We start from the raw sequence: 12,368 nt of genomic DNA, 5'->3' as shown, positions 1-12,368 counted from the left end.
GCAGGAAGCTGACACCGTGATGGAGTTTAGTGTGCAGGACACTTATCCTGGATCAGCAGCTGAGGAACGGACAGGAAGGAGGCAGGAGTGGGCAGAGGAAGAAGTTCATGCTTACTTCAGGCCAAACAAAAGCCTCTTGGGATACCCAGAGAAGCTCTGAAGATAAAATGGCTCATCAGAGTTATTCAGCATTGGGAATAGTTAGCTAGATCTTTATACCCCTTCCTGGATTTGTCTTTGCATGTGGTCCACCTCGGGAAGGGCATGAGGTAGAGCAAGGCAGCTCAGGTAATGTCCTCAGGGACAAGTGGCTGTTGACTGGCAACTACCTGCACTCCGAGCCTCACAAACATCAAATCCATCCTCCACAGGGATTCTGGGTGGTTCTCCTGCCTGTCTATCACAGCCTTCTTATTATTTCATGATACTTTAGCTAGGAATGCAACTCTATGTTGACAGTATTTTCTCTCAGACTCTGCTTTTGACTTCCATTCATTGATAGACAGAGGTCTGCTGACACACACTTTGTTATTCCCTGGAAGGCAACGTGTTTTTTCTTAACTATTATGATCTCTATGTTTTCACTTTTCTGTAGTTTTAGTATGATGTGTATAAGTGTGTTTCCTGAATCAGCAAATCATGTGTTTCCTTTGATCTGCAAAATTACCAGCCATTTCTCTCTGAATATTATTTTCTCAAAATTCACTCTTATTTCAATTTTTGTAATGCCCATATGATGTTCATTCTACTTTCTTTTTCCACACCTTTAGTCTCCTTGCCTCTCTTTAATCTTTTCTTTCTTCGTTCTCTGTATGAGGTATCATGTATAATTATTCTGATCTATCTTGTCATTCACTAAATCTCTATTCTGCTATCTCTAAACTGGTGTTACTTCTAGGGTTCACTATGTTTGTTTCTTTTCTTTTCTTTTTATTTTACTTTAAGATCTGGCGTACCCGTGCTGTACGCGCAGGTTTGTTACAAAAGTACACATGTGCCATGATGGTTTGCTGCACCTGTCAACCCGTCATCTAGGTTTTAAGCCCCGCATGCAGTAGGTATTTGTCCTGATGCTCTCCCTCCTCTTGTCCCCGACACCTGACAGGTCCCGATGTGTGATGTTACCCTCCCTGTGTCCATGTGTTCTCATTTTTCAACTCCCACTTTTGAGTGAGAACATGCGGCGTTTGGTATTCTCTTCCTGTGTTAGTTTGTGGAAAATGATGGCTTCCAGCTTCATCCATGTCCCTGCCGAGGACATGAACTCCTTCTTTTTTTATGGCTGCATAGTATTCCATGGTATATATGTGCCAACTTTTCTTTATCCAGTCTATCATTGATGGGCATTTGGGTTGGTTCCAAGTCTGTGCTATTGTAAATAATGTGTCAATAAACATATGTGTGCTTGTGTCTTTATAATAGAATAATTTATACACCTTTGTGTGCATACCTAGTAATGGGATTGCTGGGCCAGATGGTATTTCTGGTTCTAGATACTTGAGGAATCCCCACACTGTCTTCCACAATGGTTGCACCAATTTGCACTTCCACCAAGAGGGTAAAAGCGTTCCTATTTCTCCACAGCCTGGCCAGCATATGTAGCTTCCTGACTTCTTACTGATCGCCATTCTAAGTGGCATGAGATGGTATCTCATTGTTGTTTTGAGTTGCACTTGTCTAATGACCAGAGACGATGAGCTTTTTTCATCTGTTTGTTGGCTGCATTAATGTCTTCTTTTGAGAAGTATCTGTTCATATGCTTTGCGCACATTTGGTGGGGCTGTTTTTTTCCTTGTAAATTTCTTTAAATTTCTTTTAGATTCTGGATATCAGAACTTTGTCAGATGGACAGATTGCAAAAATTTTCTCCCATTCTGTATGTTGCCTGTTCACTCTGATGATATTTTCTTTTGCTGAGCAGAACCTTAAGTGTGCAGAAATTTGTTTGATTCCTGCTTTGGTAATATTCTACCTGTTTGATCTCGGACAAGTGACACTCTTATGTGATTCGGTGTCTTTATCCACAAACATGGAGATAATAACACTACTTCACAGAGATCTTGTGAAAGGGAATTGAAGTGTTCCCTGTAAAACACTTAGAACAATGCCTGGCAAAGTCGCCATTCAGTCAGCGGTGCCTCTTTTTATTACTATAGCAATGCCTGGTTTAATTGACACCAACCAATATGAGTGTGGGCTATATGGGTGGTAATAAGGGAGTGCAATTAACTGGCAAGGTCGGAAGTGGGGTAAGTTCATTCAATCTTCTGGTTAGCACGTGTCACAGGGACTCTGCCGATGTTCAAGGGATTGTTACCTTCAGTGATAATAATTGTAATTAAGTCCTCAATTTTACCATTGAACTGAATATGTTGTTATCCCCAGTCATATCAAACGATGAAGAAACATCTCTTAAGACCCAGGGAAAACTACTGACATAATTGTGTAGTCAGTAATCAAAGGGACAGGTGTTGATTAATGGAATCATGAAAATGTCTGATATATAACCGGATATTTTACATGTGGAAACAACACTCAGATCTCTGCTGCAATGTTTTAGTGCAGAAAGCTTGTATTAGGGGATTTCCAGACAAATAAAATCAATAGGATATTTATCCATCTATCTGTTGAGAGAGATTTATTTTAAGAAACTGAATCATGTGATTAAGGAAGCTGACAAGTCCTAAATCTGCAGGTTGGGCTGGCAGCCTGGAGTCCCAGGTACAAGCTGACGTTACGGCCATGAGGCTGAAGACCCATGGGAGGGCCGATGTTGCAGTTCAAGTGTGAACGTTGTCTGCAGCAGAATTTACTCTTGCTTGGGGGAAGTCAGTCTTTTTGTTCTTTATCTGTTTTTAAGTTCTAAGGTACTCAGGCCATTATGGCGGGCAGTCCGCTGTACTGAGGCCCATTGATTTAAATGTTAATCTTACCAAAAAGCACATTCACGGAAGCATTCAGAATGAAATTTGACCACATATCTAGGTACTGTAACTCAATCAAGTCGAGTTACCTAGATCTCTGTCCTTGCTTATTTGGGAAAAAAATCTCCCCCTGTTTGGAAAGACAAGACATGAAATTGGCCATCACAGAGCTAAATGTGGATCATCAGGTGATGACTATGTAACCCTAACCTGAAAATTTTCCCACTCTCTGCTTCCTACCCTTTCTCTCACTAATTTGCAACAGAGTAAACTTATGCTCCCCAACTTAAAATGGAGTTAATTCCAGTTAAACCTATCATAAAGGCAAATAATTTTAAGTTGAACCATGCTAAGTTGGAGTCCATGTGTATTGGACACAATTGTGCAACATGGAATGGCTATCCAAATGTTTCAGACAGCTATTGAAACACAGAATTGAGCTCAGGCATGGTTGAATTTCCTAACTGCTGCTTGAAGAAACTCCCGTGGTTGCACAAGAAAATCAGGTTCCTTGCATACCTTTGCAGGAAGGCTAACTTGATGCTTTTGCTTTTACACCTCTGAATTTATCACGTTGCCTTCAGGGAAAGATCAAGCTACAAAAAGACTTGTTGTAAAGGGGAGGCTAACCTTAGACTGTCTACCTAGGTATCCATGCATTGAAGGTGCCATCACTGCAATATGAGAGAGGATGGCAGAAGACAATGTTCAAGTGCTTGGGTTCTGGAGTCAGACAGACGTGGATTTGCATTTCTGCCCTCCTGTTTATCAGTTGTGTGATCATTGGACACGTTTCTTAGTTACTGTGTTTCTTGTCTGCCAAAAAGTTGAGGCTAAAATATCTACACCATAAAGGGTTAATGGGAGGAGTCAATGTGATACGCAGATCATGGAGGAAACAAAATCTGCCGTTCTCATGGGTTTAACACGGGGACTCAGACAGCTTTGTAGAGAAATAATTTTTTTAAAGTGCAGTACAGGAAAGGGGACTGTACCCAAGTGGTCCAGAAGGGTCGTGTGGACTAGCCACAGAATTCAGCAATGGTCTCGTAGGTTGTCAGGGGCCAGTCTCTTATCTAATTTAGGTTCATTTATTTATCTGTTCATTCAACAAATATCTGAGAGCTACTACACTTACAACTAACTGCATGATCTAGTTACCCTGGGAAGTACAGAGTTGTAAATTTGGACATGTTTCAGAGTGAAAGGGGGTGCTATTAAGAATTACTCAGGGACAACAGGCGAAATCAGGACATATGGTCACTATACTAGGTAAAATGTCTGGGATAAGGAAAAAGAGTAAATAGCCACCCTTTACAGCATCTTCTGTGCCCTCACTCACTTCCACACTCCTTCCTCCTTATTCCAGAGTGACAGTCTCATGAAAGAGGAAGAGTATTATATTGGGTCAAGAATCAGGCCCAATCATATTTTGGAGAAAGCATTGTACTGAAGTGTTTTTATTGTCTCAAATTATCATAGTGGGTTAATTTTGTCGGACACATGTGCCTGAAAGGGAAAAAGCCCCACAACAGTGAAACTGAAAAAAAAAAAAGGAGAGTCATCCTAGTTTTTTTAATTGGTCACTTTCTTTTTCTTCAACTTGTGAACAAATGTGAACCTAAAAGAGTCCATCTTTCAAGATGGATCCCAGTGACTGAGCCTAATTTGAAACTAGAGCCAAGCTGCCACGTGCAGACTAGAGCCCACACATGTACTAGGAATTCCCCAAAAACCCACACCTCTATCTAACTCTGCAGCTTTCAGAGGTCACCTGAACCAACCAACCTGAGCTCACCTGCCCTGCCAATCAGGGCTCAGTCGTGTTGACCAATCAGAACTCAACTGAGTCAACCAATCAGAACTAAGTTTGAATCCTTTATTTGCATGAATGGACTGTACTGGGAACCTTGATGAGAACTTTCTCTATAAAAGCCATATCATTTTTTGGTTCTCTGGAACTGCACCTTTGTTTTACACTGAAGTCTGCACCTCCCTGGTATGCAAGCTGTTCACAGGAATATTCTCTTTCCTCCAAATTCCTTTTCAGAGAACTTTCCTTCGCAATATGATGCCAGAGGTAGGAGACATGCTTACTTACAGCCTTGGGTTCAAATCCTTAAGTCACCACAATTACAAGAAAACGAAAAATCAAACAAAGAAATAAAAAGTAGATGAACACCTCAAACTAATTTTCTCTTCACTTTACAAGGCTGAATAGCTCGAGGTCATTTATGGGTTCAGGACTGGTCACCTGCTCACATTCTGAGCCAATGGCTCAGGCCCAGGGCTGACAACACTTCATTAGCTGAGCCAGTGGAGAGTGGGGTGTTGGTCCTCTCATTGGATACTTCAATCGTAAGTGATGCATACTCACAGGACATTAAGCTTTGCATTAAAAAAGATTGTAGACTGGGAAATAATAGAATTAGACAAATGTGAATGAGTTAGAGTCCTTATTTCAGTTTCTCAGAAGCTTGAAAAGGGTGCTTCTCATTGAATTTTTGATTTAGTTGTTTCTGCACTGTGTGTTTTTATGTATTTAAATGAATTGTATAATAGAGGTAATATTGAAAAAAGATTCTATGAAATCTGCTTGTTCCATTAGTAATGTTTGTCCCGTTTGATGCTTCTAAATTGTTATTTATAGCAGTAAACAGTTTCTTTGTGTGTGTGTGTGTTTAATGTGATTTAGTTAATATTTCAGTATGAGTTTTGTAACCACGTTTATAAATATTCGCAGATTATTTTTGTTTGTTTTTAGGGTGCATCCTTCAATGGGTATCAATATCATGTTTTATTTTCCTGGAATAAGTTTTCTCAGCCAGATACAATAGCTCCTGCCTATAATCCCTTAAACTTGGGAGGCCAAGGCGGGAGAATCGATGTAGTCCAGGAGTTCGAGACCAGCCTGAGGAAACATGATGCAACCACGTTTTACTATATATATATATATATATATATATATATATATATATATATATATATACACGCACACAAAACTTAGCCGGGTGTGGTGACACACGCCTCTAGTCCAAGCTACTTGGGAGGCTGAAGAGGGAGCATCGCTTGAAACCAGGATGCAGAGGTTGCAGTGAGCTGAGATCGCACCACTGCACTGCAGCCTGAGCGACAGAGCAAGACTCTGTGTTCCTTTGTCTGAGGTAGGCAACTGGGCAGCTTAGGCCGGCAGACACCCTCTGTGATTGGCTGATGTGATGCCAAGCAACAGGATCATCCAATCACCTTCAATGGAGGGAGGATTGTTGACGGGCTCCCTGGGTGACCCTTCATCCAATCAGATGTCGAGTTGGACTGTGACGTAGAGCCACACGGCCATACCAAAGTGCCCCGCTTCACTGATCCACAACCGTCACTCTCTGATCTTGCATCTAATGGCCGCTGCCTCCATCATGGCTGAGGCTTCCTCTAAGACGACCTCTGAGGAAGACCAGAGCATCCAAGAGCCCAAAGAGGCCAAATCCACCACTGCCCAGAAGAAGAGGCGAGGGCTCCGAGGTTCCCGCAGGCGCCATACCAACCGCCGCAGGGACAGCTTCGGGAACAGCTTTGCCGCCTATTTCCCCCAGGTGCTGAAGCAGGTTCACCAGGGCCTCAGCCTTTCCCCTGAGTCCGTGAGTGTCATGGATTCTATGGTCCATGACATATTGGACCGCATCGCCACCGAGGCTGGTCGCCTGGCCCGCTACGCCAAGCGTGTGACCATCACCTCCCGGGACATCCAGGTGGCCGTGCGCCTACTGCTGCCGGGGAAGATGGGCAAGCTCGCTGAGGCCCAGGGCACGAATGCCGCCCTCAGGTACACCAAAAGCAAGTGCGCTGTCTCAGGAGCACCTGAGCACCCGGGAAACCCAAAGGCTCTCTTCAGAGCCTCTGCAGGTGGCCCTAAAGACCAGTGGCTCGTCAAGGGAGGGGACCCCACTGGAGGTTGGGGTGGGTGGCACCCTGCCGACTTGGAGGGCATGTGGCGTCCTGTGGTTTATCAAGCATTTTTCCCACTGTGCAGAACACTGTCAACTCCAATATATCTGTAGTGCAATATGCTCCAAGGAAAAGTAGGGGGTGTTTCCGTGATCGGGTTTCATTTCCTCGGTTTCCTAAATGTCCGTTTTTATTAGTTATCTTTCTCAGTTATTTTATGATGATATTATGAAGGTACTGATGTTTACCTTTTTCACTCTCATTCTCCTACGACTGTATGGTGGAATTTTCCAGAACTTCATTATGTGCGATATGGCAACAGAGAAAGTGAATACGCTGACATAAGAAGAGAGGTAACCCTCCTAAACGTGTTCAGCACCTCCCTCATCATGAATCCATGTAAATAAGCAAACGAGGCCCAGTTACAGTGTATATGTAGCTAAATAAAAATTTCAAGAATCCATTCATTTTCCAGCTTCCCCAACTCTGAGATCACTATTGCAATTCATTCTCTGTTTGCTCTGACAATAATTTTTTCATTTCTTTTTGAACAGAAACCTTCCTTACTTCCAGGTATGTGTCAGTAGGATTACTGAGTGTCCACAGAACAGCTCATGCCTTAGTGTACAGCGGTGCAGCCAATGAGTGACCTGCAGTCTATGAGCAACAGTCATTGTCCCAGAGTGGGGGGAGTGACCCAAGCTGAACCCACAGCAGCCTTCCTGTGATATTCAACCCGGTGTTTAAAGGAACGGCAGTGTGATTCTTTACCTGATGTTTTTGTTTGCAGAATTTGTAATCATAGTCTTTTAGGGATATGAATCCAAAGCTAAGATTAATCTATGTTCCTTGTCCCTAACATCAAGTCATACAGAGCATTGGCAGTCATTAGTAGAAGTCAGATAACGCTTATTTCCTCAAGAGATTGGCATATTAATATTCTTGTTAATATTAATATAGGCTACCATTCATTGTTCTCTCTTCTGGGTCCCAAGTCTTGGTATTTTTAGCATTTTTTTCTATAAGTGTATTGCTGAATTTCAGAGCAGGTGCTGACTTTCCCATTGCTTTCCTTTTCAATTGATTTCCAGTCCCTAAGGATGTGGACAAGAGAACATACTCTGGGACTGCAACCCACAGGAATTTATTATATTGTGCCTTGAAGCTCAATCTATGGCCATTTTTGTTAAATGTTTCATGTGAACTTTGAAACATCTCATAAACACCCCTTCTCCTTCATATGTAAAAACCAGTAAAGGATGGCACTCTCAGTCAAACCATGAAACAAAAGCTGGATAAATGCCAAAAATCAAAATTTTCTTGAACCCATCCGAAGTGGGAAAGAACCACCCCAGAGGGCCCAACACATAGCCACATAGATTATTCCACCATTTAAAGAGGAATCCTTGGTCAAGAGGGAAATGGGTTCAGGACAGGATAGTAGCCAGATCTTCCCTGAGTGGTGCAGATGGGAAAGGGGGAAGGTCACCTCCAGAGCCCCGCTTGGGATCCACAGAGAAAGGATGTAGAACCAAGAAGTCCCCTCATTGGGATTTGTTACTTTCTGTTTTTCCAGATTGTTAGAAAAATGTTACGAAAATAGTTAAAGAGAAATGTTATGAAAATAGTTGAAGCTGTGCTTACTGCACAAGGAGACCAAGAAAAACCCCACAAAATCAGCTGCAAGTAAATCCCTCTGGATGGTGCCGCCAAATGTTCCTACAAGCCCAGAACAACACTTGCCAAATGAAAGACTCTTGGCAGAACCCTGTTTCTTTGCAGAGACAGAGCCGTGTAGCTAGTCCAAAACACCACATCACACTCAGTGACTTATTTCTCATTATGCTAATTGTTTTGCTGTAAAGTGCCAGTTTCTGTGAATTAAGACCTACGAATAAATTTCTGAAGTTACCCTTGCATATGTGTGTAATTAGACAAGTCCTTTTGAGAAACCAAATCTACTGGGATATTTTACCCTGGATATGTGTTTTCCCTTTGTAAATTCAGAAATCAAAGAGGGCCATTAGTAAAACAGGGTCAACAATGAAATCTGACTTGCTTGTGGGGAGTGAAGAGTGAGGGGGCAAGGGGACTGATATCGGTGAATTATAGGAAGAAAGAGGAAAGGGGTGGATTGATGTGAAGATTGGAAGAGGAAGCTCACACATTTGATACAGCATTTCTGTGGGTGACTGAGTGGAAGGGGAACCTAGTGAGCAGTCGTGCTGTCATGCTGTGACTTAAGGAAACACAAACTACGGGAAAGAGCTTAACTGCCCAAACAACAAATAAGACATATCAATGTAGGGAAAATAGCATGAATGGGATAAAGATAGTCCAGTCAGGCATTTCACCAGCCTTCCCTGTAAGCTGGAATTAATTTGAAAATATAAACAAGGACCCAAACATGGCACAGAGAAAACTACTCCTCAAAAAGTTTAAGGAACAATGCCTATTCTAGGTTCCCTCATAATGAAATCTCACTTGTTTAGATTTATCTGATTCTGCTCTTCTTCAGGCTAGAATCTTCTGTTTAAGAAAATCTTCATGACTGGCCTCTATGCATCATGGGGATGATGGAATGCTGTACAATGGAGCAGCACAAGCTCCACTCGGTTCCGTGTCTGCCAGGGAGGCACCGGCAGCCAAGGAGCCACAGCCCAATGTGTGATCAAGTTTCCTGGTCTGAACTCGGAAGAGTTAGTTGTCCAGGGATGCTCAATGGGAGTTGAAGGGGAAACTTGTGATTAGATGGGTGTGCTTCTTTGGTTCTTCCATGGGTTGTATGCTTTTAATGCTCTTGATGGAGGTGTATTCTGTTAGTTTTCTAGGGCCGCTGAAAAACATTCCAGAGACTGGCTGACGTAAACACTATGTATTTTTTATCTCACAGTTCTGGATACCAATTGTCACCTTTTTGTAAGGATACCAATCCTGTTGCATAGAGTCAACCCTCACAACTTCACTGTAACCAGATGACCTGTGTAGAGACTCTCTCCAAATAAGGTCACATTCTAAAACACTGGGGGCCAGGAGTGCTACCTGTGCATTTTAGGAAGACACCACTCCATCCATACTAGTATATCTTCTGCATCCACTCAGCAGCACAAATTAACATCTTCACATAGAAAATACATTTATTTCAACACAATATCCCCAAAGACTTAACTCACTCCAATGTCAATTCTCCAATATCTCACTTGATAATCTTCTGTATCCGGAATGGGTGAGTCTCCAGGTATGACTCATGCTGAGATGGGAAGTTTCTCCAGCACTGCACCTGTGAAGCTAGACAAGGTATCTGCTTCTGAAAGACAGTTGTGGGACCGGTACCGGATAGGGCTTATCATACCAAAAGTAAGAAATCTGAAAAACTACTGAAGTTCATGAATCCTAAGCACTGTGGAAATCTAGTGGGGACAAATTCCATTGCCTTCTAAGGATGGAAAATATTCTGCTTGGGCTCAATGCTCTCAAACAGAGAGAGATAAGGTCGCTCCTGCTGTTCTCACTCCCTAAATTCCAGTGGCCTGAAACCTGTCTTCTCTCGAACGCTGAGATGTATGCTGAAGTAGGCTCCATAGAGAGGGATGGATAGTCAGATTTTAGGGGAGTCCTGAAAGAGGAGGTCGATGAGGGAATTTGGAACACCCAAGGGCCCCAAATGTGGAGGATCAGATATTGAGACCAGGTTCTAGTCAAGTGCCTATTAACAAGTACTGATTCCCCATTTTCTCTTTACTGTCCTCTGTGTGTCTGTTTACGTTTGGCCAGGGCCCCAGAAGGGAGAAAGAGTGTCTATAATGGTTAGAAACTTCATGCCACTTAAGGGCAATCACTGTGGCATAAAGAAGGAGGATCCACTAAATGGGAGAGGTCACCCTAATAGCAATAGGTCCAATGTAAAACCTGTCGAGAGGCTACCCCTTTGACCCAGAGAGTAAAGGACCTCTTCTTATGCACATGCTCTGTGTGTGCCCCCTATCAGCATCACAAAAAGTGTGTGCAAATAGGCTGCATCCCAGGAAGGCTGCTCCTCCCATTGCCTATTCCTGAATGCTCCTCCCATTGCCCCGTTGGACACGTCTGTTTGCCTCTCCCAAGGGATCCTGATAGGCCCGTGATGGCTTTGACGCATGGAGAATGGTGGAGGTTTGTCTGTCCCAGAGCTATCCTTTCAGAGGACTGGAGTGGCCTATGCCTGGCTGTCTGAGAGCTCTGAGCTGCCAGGTAAGAAGTCTGCCTCTCCTGCTGGAGACACCACAGTGATATGCTCTAAGGAGCCTTGGAGAGGTGCAGAGGCCCAGCTGAGCTCAGCCCTCCAGACAGCCCCTCCAAGGTACCAGCCATACCAGTACAAGGTGTCTGGGACCTTCCCCAATGACCTTAGGCATTGGCTGAATAGCAATGAGTGAGGGTCCTCTGGCTTCTACTTGTAAAGGACGCTTAAGCACAGTGGAGCCTGTCTCCTCTTTGCATCACAGGTCCCACACATGATCTTGTAGCCTGCTGCTCTCCAAAGGATCTGTGGGAGTGAAATGCCCACCATGGACTCCCAAGGGATTCAACATCTTCTAGGCTAACAAACCTCTTCCAGGGAGGCTAACTTGACCCAGGCTTGTTCTACAGTTCACCTCGAGGATGGCCAGTGGGTGGGTCATCTGCTACTGTTTTGGGGGATCCTGGAGCCACTGTGGAATTCCCTGGGACAACTCCCTTGAGGTTTAGCTTGACCAATCTCCTCTCCGTTTCTCCCCATGTCCTGGAGTGACTATATCCCCTTACCTAAGCTCGAGGACCCACTGAGTCCTATGGCTTTATTGCCTACATCTTTCTCTCAAGCAGGCCTGCCTATGCCATGTAAAAGTAATGGGGCAGGCACTCCTATTCTGGGTTCTACGTGTGTCCCTCTTGCCAACGACCCATTCACAGGCATTCACTAGAAACTTAATCTATCATAGGACTTGAGGCCTGGCAAGGCCACTTACTCATGTTGCGACCTTGGTAGCGGTTGACCCAATCTGGTATAATTAAAGGAGAATCAATGCCTGCACATCCTGGAAGAGAGCTAAGAGGTGAAAGAGTGAGGACTACACTTATGTGCATTACACACATAGCCGAGTGCCTGCCACATGGTACCCTAAAGTGGCCAATGAAAAATGGTGATGATGGCCTTTATTGTAGCGTTGGATTCTGGAAGGTGAGGAAGGATGAGATAGGGCCCCACACTCCATCGTCTGTGACATTGCAACTGAGGAGAAAACTAGCACAGGCATGATCCCCAATGACTATCAAGAGAAGGCAGCATGTGATCAAGGCCACCATGCCTGCATGCTGGGGGTTCAGAGGGGAGGAAGAGGAAGAGGCAGGGAACTCACCACAAGCCTACACCAGATACTGCACCTAGCATGCTATATCGACTCTCTCTTTCCTTCCTCATCACAATCCATCTGTGGGGATGCTGCAAACAGTATGCCCATGTCACAGTTGGAGATCCTGAGA

The 12,368-nt window shown here is 43.8% G+C and overlaps 1 protein-coding gene across 1 annotated transcript; it reads left to right on the top strand.

Moving 5' to 3' along the window:
• The first annotated feature begins 5,998 nt into the window (after positions 1-5,998).
• Positions 5,999-8,760, top strand: LOC102135947 (histone H2B type F-M-like). Its single transcript, XM_045383906.2, has one exon. The coding sequence runs from the start codon at positions 6,320-6,322 to the stop codon at positions 6,977-6,979; it is 660 nt and encodes a 219-aa protein (XP_045239841.1). The 5' UTR covers positions 5,999-6,319; the 3' UTR covers positions 6,980-8,760.
• The last annotated feature ends 3,608 nt before the right edge of the window (positions 8,761-12,368 follow it).

Source organism: Macaca fascicularis, chromosome X, assembly GCF_037993035.2.
Source record: "Macaca fascicularis isolate 582-1 chromosome X, T2T-MFA8v1.1".
Classification (NCBI taxonomy): Eukaryota; Metazoa; Chordata; class Mammalia; order Primates; family Cercopithecidae; genus Macaca; species Macaca fascicularis.
The sequence above is the reverse complement of the archived record's forward strand: the minus strand, read 5'-3'. Positions and strand labels throughout refer to the sequence as shown.